The 9,746-nt window shown below is 35.5% G+C and overlaps 1 protein-coding gene across 1 annotated transcript in view; it reads left to right on the top strand.

Annotated features, from left to right (window-relative positions):
• The window catches only part of LOC106471744 (suppressor of lurcher protein 1-like), a gene marked incomplete at its 3' end in the record, with an annotated part of 187,705 nt that overhangs the window by 112,980 nt on the left and 64,979 nt on the right, over window positions 1–9,746 (top strand). Inside the window, exon 3 of the mRNA XM_022401295.1 lies at window positions 4,867–5,047. Within this exon, the coding sequence (XP_022257003.1) occupies window positions 4,867–5,047 (181 nt within the window). The remainder of the gene's footprint in view (window positions 1–4,866; window positions 5,048–9,746) is intronic.

The raw sequence follows: 9,746 nt of genomic DNA, 5'->3' as shown, positions 1-9,746 counted from the left end.
AAAATCAACCAGCTTGATGCAGGCCTAGCAAAGACAATATATAAAGAATATAAGGTGATTTAAATCAACCAGCCTGATGCAGGCCTAGCAAAGTGCAATATGTAATAAATATAAGGTGATTTAAATCAACCAGCTTGATGCAGGCCTAGCAAAGTGCAATATGTAAAGAATATAAGGTGATTTAAATCAACCAGCTTGATGCAGGCCTAGCAAAGTGCAATATGTAAAGAATATAAGATTAGACGATAGTTTGTGAAGTCTTTCAAACGTAGAAATCACAAATCTCTATGTCTGTGCAGAATTGTTATACAATTAACCAATGAGAGAATATTGTTACTTGCCTTTACTACAAAAGGAAATATTTCACTACGGTAACGTTGTGTTGTCAAGTTGCGATCTTATCTAAATGTGTTATCCTGATACATTCAATATACGCCAACATAAAATTTAACGATGCATTATACATACGTGAAGATTTTGAAAAATTATCTGAAATTCTGAGTAGAAAATACAGAAAATTTAAGGTAGGGTCCATTAAATTACACATAATACTTAGTTATACGTCGAGCATAAGGCTTAAAAAATATTATTACCTCACAAGCTATAAAAGTGAACAGTGCCAGAGTAATTTTCTAATTGAAGTTAGGTGCTTTTTGTACTACTTGTAATTTGTCTTTACTTTCTATAGAACAAGAGTATGGTTGTGACGTATAGACGTGGGCGTTACTATCCTCACAGGCATTGTTATGTATAATAATGTGAATCAACTCTATAGCTTTATGAAGCCCCAGCCCCATCACTCTTTTAAAAGTTTGTTTGTTTGTTTTAAATTTCTCGCATACCTACACGAGGGCTATAGGCGCTAGCCGTCCCTAATTTAGCAGTGGAAGACTAGAGGGAAGGCAGCTAGTCATCACCATCCACCGCCAACTCTTGGGCTACTCGTTTACCAACGAATAGTAGGATTGACCGTCACATTATAACGCCCCCATGGCTGAAAGGGCGAGCATGTTTGGTGGGACGAGGATTCGAACTCGCGACTAGCAGATTGCGAGTCGAGCGCCCTAACCACCTGGCCATGCCGGGCTGGACACAGACAGAGAGACTTTCGTTAGATTTAAATTGATGATAATAACTAACATATTTTTTCTTTAAAATATCTTAATTAAACAGTACAAGGTTTAGATTGCTTGTTCTTATAGAATACAGCATGTACGAGAAGTGAATGTTTGTCCAATTCAAAAATATTATATTTATTTCTTTGCCAGCCATGTTTCGCAAGTCTGTAGTTTTTCAACGTAAAACGTTATTGTTGTATAGTTCCAGCTATTTTAGTGAATATTTTAACGCATTACTGTCACATGTTTCCGTTTTTCCTGTATCAAGCTGCTCGAAGATCTTATGTTAAAATATACATGTGCTCTCTGTATGCTCTGTACGTTTCTGGTCGATTCGGATTCAACGAACAGTCGAATTTTATGCATTTTCGACTCGTGTTTCGTGATTTTTTCCTATTTCTTTAAAGAGTGACAACATATTCTGTGTTTTTGGACTGTCTTGTCTCACAAGTTTCGTTTCAGATTGCGAATAAACATTGTGTATTTATTGTCCATCCTGTTTCACATGTTCCTGTTGAAAGAGTTGTTATTAGTGTAGTAGGCTTCTTGTCTGTCCTGTTTCACATGTTCCTGCTTAAAGAATTGTTATTGGTGTAGTAGGCCTCTTGTGTGTCCTGTCTCACATGTTCCTGTTTAAAGAGTTGTTATCGGTATAACAAGCCTCTTGTTTGTCCTGTTTTACACGTTCCTGTTTAAGGAGTTGTTATTGTTGTAGTAAGCCTCTTGTTTGTCCTATTTTATATGTTCCTGTTTAAAGAGTTGTTATTGTTGCAGTAAGCTTCTTGTCTGATAAGAGGCTTACTATACCAATAATAACTCTTTAAATAGGAACATGTGAAATAGGACAGGAAATAAGTATATAATCGAGGAGTTATTTTTATGGAAATAGAATAAAAACATTAACATGTGAAATAGGATAGATAAGAGGCTTACTACACCAATAATAACTCTTTAAATAGGAACATGTGAAATAGGACAGGAAATAAGTATATAATCGAGGAGTTATTTTTATGGAAATAGAATAAAAACATTAACATGTGAAATAGGATAGATAAGAGGCTTACTACACCAATAATAACTCTTTAAATAGGAACATGTGAAATAGGACAGACAATAAGCTTACTACACCGAGAACAACTCTTTAAACAGGAATATGTGAAACAGGACTATCCTATTTCACATGTTAATGTTTTTATTCTATTTCCATAAAAATAACTCCTCAATTATATACTTATTTTCTGTCCTATTTCGAGAATTTATTTTTCTATCCTTGTTCAGAAAGCGATCATCTACACTATGTTTCTCGTCGCTCCTCTTTTATCTATTTCTGAGTTTTTCTTTATGATTAGGAAGGATTCTTGTATTCTACGTACTTAACCCGTCTTGTTTCACAAATTTCTGTTTAGAAAGCAGTCTTATATTATAAACATCTTGATTATTCTGTTTTAAAGTTTCTACTTAAAAATCTTATAAGTATCTTGCCTTTCCTGTTTTATGGATTTCTGTTTAGAAAACAGTCTCGTATCGTACGTATCTTCGCTGTTCTTTTTATTGTTTTCTGTTTAGAAAGCAGTTACGTATTTTACGTACCTTAATTGTCCTGTACAAAGGTTTCTGTTTTTTTTTCTTTCTATAAAACAGAGTTCTGTTGTGTATTTCTTCTTTGTCCTATTTCACGGGTTTCCATTTTTTCTTATTATTATTTTTGCCTAGAGAACAATAACTTATTGTATATTTCTTGTCTGTTTGTTCTTCATGTTTTTGTTTTTGTTTTTCTTTCTGTCAAGAGTGCAGTCTACTTTTTAACGTAAATATCTTGATCGTTATATTTTACTTTTTCTGTTATTTTTTCTTTTTGTCTCCGGTAAGTTTACGGACTTACAATACTGAAATGTGGTGTTTGATTCTCCAAGGTGGACAGAGCACAGCTAATCTGTTGTGTGGCTTTGCGCTAAAACAAACAATCTTTCTGTCTAAAGTGTAGACTTTTGTTTCATACGTTTTTGCTTTTCTTTCTGTTTAGTGTGCAGTCATCTATTCTATATTTATTGTCTGTCACGTTTTACAGGTTTTCTTTTTCTTTCTGTTTAGTATGCAGTCATCTATTCTACATTTCTTTCCTGCTGATTTTCTCAAGAAAGGTCACAACCAATAGTATAGTTTCATTTGGTTCTATTTCAGACACTAGACCCACCCATATTCTTTGATAATAGTTAAATAGAAAACTAGTCGTTTAATGACAAACTTTTTTTTTTTGTAAATTCAAGAAAAACATTCTTTGTTAAAGAAGGGTGTTTCCTGTCCAGAAACGTAATCTATACCGTAATTTGTTTGACCTGCTTCTCGGATTTAGATTATTTTTCTATTAAGAATCAGCCACGTCTTGTCTGTTTCTTATTGCTTTTATTTAACAAACCCACCCATCCCAACAGGCAACATTCATGTTTTAGCTGTTTCTTCTGTACTCCGTTTCAAGATTGTGGTAGCTCTGTCATTCGACAACTGTATTATCAAAAAAAAAACTAATAACATTTTATTGCACATAATTCATACCATTCAATGTTCTTACATGGAGAATCATCCACAGAATGAACAACACAACCGTTGTTCATTACACTAAATTTCTATGAGTGAGAGCACAGATAGCCCATTTTGTTCCTTTACGCTTAACTACAAACAAACTATGAATGATACTAAAAAATAGCAGATATTTTATCATTTAATTTATAGGGTTATCACAATATCTGATCAACTTCTGTAACTAACTTTAAAAAGTGACAGATATTTTATCATTTAATTTATAGAGTTATCACAATAACTGATCAACTTCTGTAACTAACTTTAAAAAATGACAGATATTTTATCATTTAATTTATAGGGTTATCACAATATCTGATCAACTTCTGTAACTAACTTTAAAAAATGACAGATATTTTATCATTTAATTTATAGGGTTATCACAATATCTGATCAACTTCTGTAACTAACTTTATTTCCGATATTTCGATGATTGGTTATGACTCCTCCTCGTGCTATTTTGTAACAAAGCTGCTGAAATTGAAACTATTTCTGGAAAACATATCATGCAAGAAAATTTAATTTCACGCGTCACGAAAATCAGTCTTCGTAGCACGCGCATCGTATATTTACAGGTGGCGTGTACGCCAAGCAAAACCAATACCCAGGCAAACAAGTCCACATTTTTAATGGCATGATTCTAAATTGAGGCGTTTCTCCGAAGGTTTTTAAAGTATCTTATATTTTATTACCTTATGGATTTTTATTGGGCATGAAACATAGATTATTAGCTTCCTGAGAAATGTGAAAACCAGCATAAATACGTCTGATATTACACAAATCATTCTGTGGTGTTAAGTAATAATATATTTAAATATATGTATAATCATACGTTTCGTTTCTCTCTCTCTCTCTACCAGCAACATGGCCGTGAGCTTGTTTGTTTGAAGTACAGCACAAAGCTACACATTGGGCTATCTGTGCTCTGCCCACAAAGGGTATCGAAACCCGGTTTCTAGCGTTTTAAGTCCGAAGACATACCGCTGTGCCACTGGGAGGCTAGCCGTGAGCTCAAAGATCTTTCTTAGAATATGTTTGGTAGTTACACTGTGATAAGTAAAAAATGTATGTTTAGTTTCACAACACAAATAAAACAGTAATGCTTTTTCTTAATCCGGTTTATGCTGTTTACCTTTAGTACTTCTAATTATCCGCCATTTCCCTTTTGCAGGATGCCAATGTGTCGTATACGATGGTACATTTGGGAACGAGTACGGAGTGTTTACGTCGCCTAACTGGCCAGTTCCTTATGAAGATAACATCAACTGTGTGCTTTACACGTTTCAAGCTCAAGAAGATGAAATTGTCGAGCTAACATTCGACGAGTTCGACGTCCAGAAATCAAATTTAGAGTACGTATCTTTTTGTTCTGTGTGTTATACCCTGCCTACTGAAGCGCATTGACACTTGGCCAGAAAAGTAAGATTTTAATCTCTGCTGTATGCTTTAGCGAACAGAGTATTATTTGTGGTTAAGGATAACCTAAAAATAAAGCGACTGGGGTGAGTGCAGTAATCCACCCCCTCTAACCAGCCCCCCAGTGGCTCAGCTGTAAGTCTAAGGGCTCACCCCGATAAAAACCGGTTTTCGATATTCTTGGTGGACACAGCACAGATAGCCCATTGTGTACCTTTGGGCTCAAAAACAAACAAACAAACCCTCTAGCCTAAACTGCCACTCACTGTGACCGTAACGTAAGCATAAACCGACTTGTAACCCACACTGATACTTCCTGTGACCTTGACCTTACAACAGATGTAATAGCTCATCCGTAATTTATGTATCATTACAAATGCTGTTTACACAACTGAATTACAGCGAATTATACAAAACTCTAGATGTTGATTGCTAGTGGGATTGACCGTTACATTATAACGCCCCCATGGGTGAAAGGGCGAGCATGTTTGGTGGAACGGGGATTCGAACCCAGATTGCGGGTCCATCACCCTAACCACCTGGCCATGCCGGGCCCTCAGAGCACATTTTATTAAATCCCTTATGCGTGTGCGTCAATCTTTGCCAGGCCATCAGAGCACATTTTATTAAACCCCCTTTGCGTGTGCGTCAATCATTAGTTTCTTTTTCGATATTTGCGCAAGGCAGCTCAAGGAATTCCGCACTAGCCGTCCTTAATTTTGAATAGGAAGACTAGAGGGATGGTATTTAGTCAACACTACCCACCGCCAACTCCTGGGATATTCTTTCCTGACCCAATAGTGGATTTTACAATCTCCCATATAGAGCATTCACGGCTCCAAAATGTGAAACGCGGTTTTTTATTATTATTATTTTATGCGGGGAACAAAGCACGAAAAATGGTGCTCGCAGATTTACAGTCCGGTAAGCTGGCCACCGAATCATAGCCCTTAACAAGAAACATTCAAATGTTTATTACCTAATCAAAAAGTTCGAATCACTAGTGATGTCATGTCCTTGTGACAAAAATCTGTTGAGTGAAACATTTCATGAAATAGTAGCATTTACTTGTTTGTTTGTAATCAAGCACAAAGCTACACAATGGGCTATCTGTGCTCTGCCCACCACGGGTATCGAAACCCGGATTCTAGCGTTGTAAGTCCGCAGACATACCGCTGTGCCACTGGGGGCAGCATATACTAGGCCAATGTTTATCATATAATTCAACACGTTTGATACAGAAGAAGCTATATTTGTTTCGGTATACTCGCGCAAAGCTACGCAAGGGCTATCTGCGCTTAGCCACCCAAAAGTTGAGTCAACATTTAGTTTATAGCACCTAGTGCCAACTCTTGGGTTTCTTTTGTTCGGCCAAGTAATATTTGTCCGTCTTACAATGCCCAGCGACCCTAAACTGCGAAGTGCGGTTTTGTGCCAACGTGACGCGAACAATAAATCCATGAATTCACAGATCAGGCAAAAGGCCACGTTAAAGAGTTAAATAATGCGCTTTTACTCAAGATGTGAATCGAAATTGATTACTTAAGGCATATTGAAATAAAGATCAAAAGTAAAATCATTATAAAAGTCAAAATTAAACAAAAACTTATAAAATAATGAAGTTAATTCTTTATTTTTAAAAAAAACTGACAAAAGTACATGATGTCATAAATCAATACACAAGAAAACCGAAACCTATAATAATTGCTTTCAAAGTTCCCGTAAGGTGGCAGCACAGGAGAATCCAATCCTTCTTAGCTTTCTAACTGTATGGTAATCGAACCAATAACTCTGAGTGATATATATTAACACACACAATGGATCATCTATAAAGATCTAGTAATAGGATAATAATTTTCTAAGAATTTATGACAAACAAAGAGAGAGAAAGGTTTGTGCATGCAAAGTAAATGATTGGTTGATTTACTTAACGGGACTGACCCAGCATGGCCACGTGGTTAGGGCGCTCGACTCGCAATCTGAGGGTCGCGGGTTCGAATCCCCCGTCCCATCAAACATGCTCGCCCTTTCAGCCGTGGGGGGCGTTGTAATGTGACGATCAATCTCACTATTCGTTGGTAAAAGAGTAGCCTAAGAGTTGGCGGAGGTTGGTGATGACTAGCTGCCTTCCCTCTAGTCTTACACTGCTAAATTAGGAACGGCTAGCGCAGATAGCCCTCGTGTAGCTTTGCGCGAAATTCATAACAAACTAACGATCAATTAACCAAGATTATTGTTATCAGATTTAAGAACAGTTTTACTGTACAGACCAGACAAGATGTGACCTAAAATTTCAGAGACTTTTTTTGTTTTTATAGTCGAGAGACAAAAATTTTATCATCAACATGACTATAAAAATTCTTCAAACCTTTCTTCAGAGTAGCTGTTCTGATTACCATATTTTATAAAGACTATTACAGCAGCTACAGCTCTGAATACTGAGTGCAGACTAGAATTTTATGTAATACTGTTGGCAGTATTTCACACCTCTATTGACTAGAATTATTATTATTATTTTTAAATTACTACTAGTTAATAATACTTATAAAAGCGGATACTCCGTTTGCAACTATGTTACCTCAGTAAAATTGGTTGACACCATTATTTTGAGTTTTAAGTTATCATCTAATAAAATAGAAACAGAAGTAAGAAGAACAAGAAATTTATACTTTTTGCTATGATATTTACAGACATTCTCAGAACTTGTGACTCAGTCATTACATAGATATTGTTATAAAAGGAAACACTGTATAGTATTGTAAAGTTCAGATGACCAATATAAGAAAATATTTAAAATACCATTCCGATGAACAATCCAAGCCATCCTTACATAGGCAGTGATACCTCCTGCCTGATATCTAAACTGTACTTCTACCAAGACTAATGCAATGTTTAATTTAACTAGGATACCAAAATTGATGATTTTTCCCGAAATATTATAAATAACTCGAAGTAAAATTCTAAACTACATGTTGCTCCGAAAAGCCTTATCAGACTGGCAAGGCCACAACAGTGTTCATTGTACAGTCCCTAATGATGAAGGAAAAATTGTGTTAATTTATATTGTTATCTGTTCACGACATAACTTTGTGCATGTTTGAAGAGAAATCGATTAAACACTACGTTTTTCATATGAAAACTGGTACTTTTGTTTCATTACAAAGTTGTTCATTAACATGTTAAGCACCTTCGGGAAGATACGCTGAATTACTGCTTTGGGAAGATATTAATATGCTGAATTACTGGTTTGGGAAGATACTAATATGCTGAATTACTGCTTTGGGAAGATACTAATACGCTGAGTTACCGTTTTGAGAAGATATTAATACCTTGAATTAGTGCTTTGGGAAGATACTACTACGCTGAATTACTGCTTTGGGAAGATACGCCGAATTACTGATTTGGGAAGATACTAATACGCTGAATTACCGTTTTGAGAAGATACTAATACCCTGAATCACTTCTTCGGGAAAATAGTAATGCGTTGAATTACTATGACCACGTGTATTCACCTATTGCAGTTTGTGTTAGAAGATGCAAATCAAACAAGACACCTCAAAAGTCTCAATTAAATCGCTATAAGTGCTTAAACGTGATGTGGCCAATCACGTAAGTCTTACAGACCTTTAAATCAGAAACTAAAAGTATTTTAATATTCATTCAAGTAAAAAGAAAATGAAAAAATAATTTTGTTATTCACAGTTCAGAGGATTGCAGGTCGCTGAATGTCTTTAGTTACCAGTTGGTGGCTAAATTGACTGTAATCAACTTCAAGTTAAACATGATAACCATAATTGATTTATCAGTGGCATTTTAAAGACATCCAAGGATGAAGAGTTATTTACTGTGACATTCTTCACATATGTTTACGTAGCTGTAAATGTAAAAATAGGGTACGTGATGTGTGTGAACAGATTTAGAAATGAGCATCTGAATTTGACAGCAGCAAAATGTTTTAACTTATCTTATTAGATACCTGAAAATCTAACTTATAGTAAGCTAAATACAAAACAATTATCCCAGTAGCATTCTGGTTAGATTCTAAACTAAATACCCTTACACATAAGTGAAAAATTAGCGGTACTAAATATTTAATTATAGAATATGCTAACTAGAACACGGACACTAAAATAACTGATTGTTATAGGAGTTGAAAATACAAAGCTATAATTCTTCAAAGTAAAATAATCAAAACAATGATAATATACAAAGTTATATACCGCTTATAATGAAGTAACAGAGCACTAAGCTACTCAGTGTGATACAAAACAATAATTAAAAACCAACTCGTAACAAAAAAGAATAATTACTACGTTTCACCTTGTGACTGGGGGTGAAAGGAAGATAATTTCCACACACACTGTTGACCACGGTAGGAGAAAACCGTTAAACTCCTGACGCTATTCAATAGAGCGTCCGCCATTACCACATTTCAAGTTGTGACTGGGAGTGAAAAGAAGATAATCTCGATACACTGTTGACCACGGTAGGAGAAACCCGTTAAACTCCTGACGCTGTTCAATAGAGGGTCCGCCATTACCACATTTCAAGTTGTGACTTGGAGTGAAAAGAAGATAATCTCTATACACTGTTGACCACGGTAGGAGAAACCCGTTAAACTCCTGACGCTGTTCA

This window comes from Limulus polyphemus, unplaced genomic scaffold (assembly GCF_000517525.1).
Source record: "Limulus polyphemus unplaced genomic scaffold, Limulus_polyphemus-2.1.2 Scaffold115, whole genome shotgun sequence".
Taxonomy (NCBI): domain Eukaryota; kingdom Metazoa; phylum Arthropoda; class Merostomata; order Xiphosura; family Limulidae; genus Limulus; species Limulus polyphemus.
This window is presented reverse-complemented; position numbering and strand designations above follow the sequence as displayed.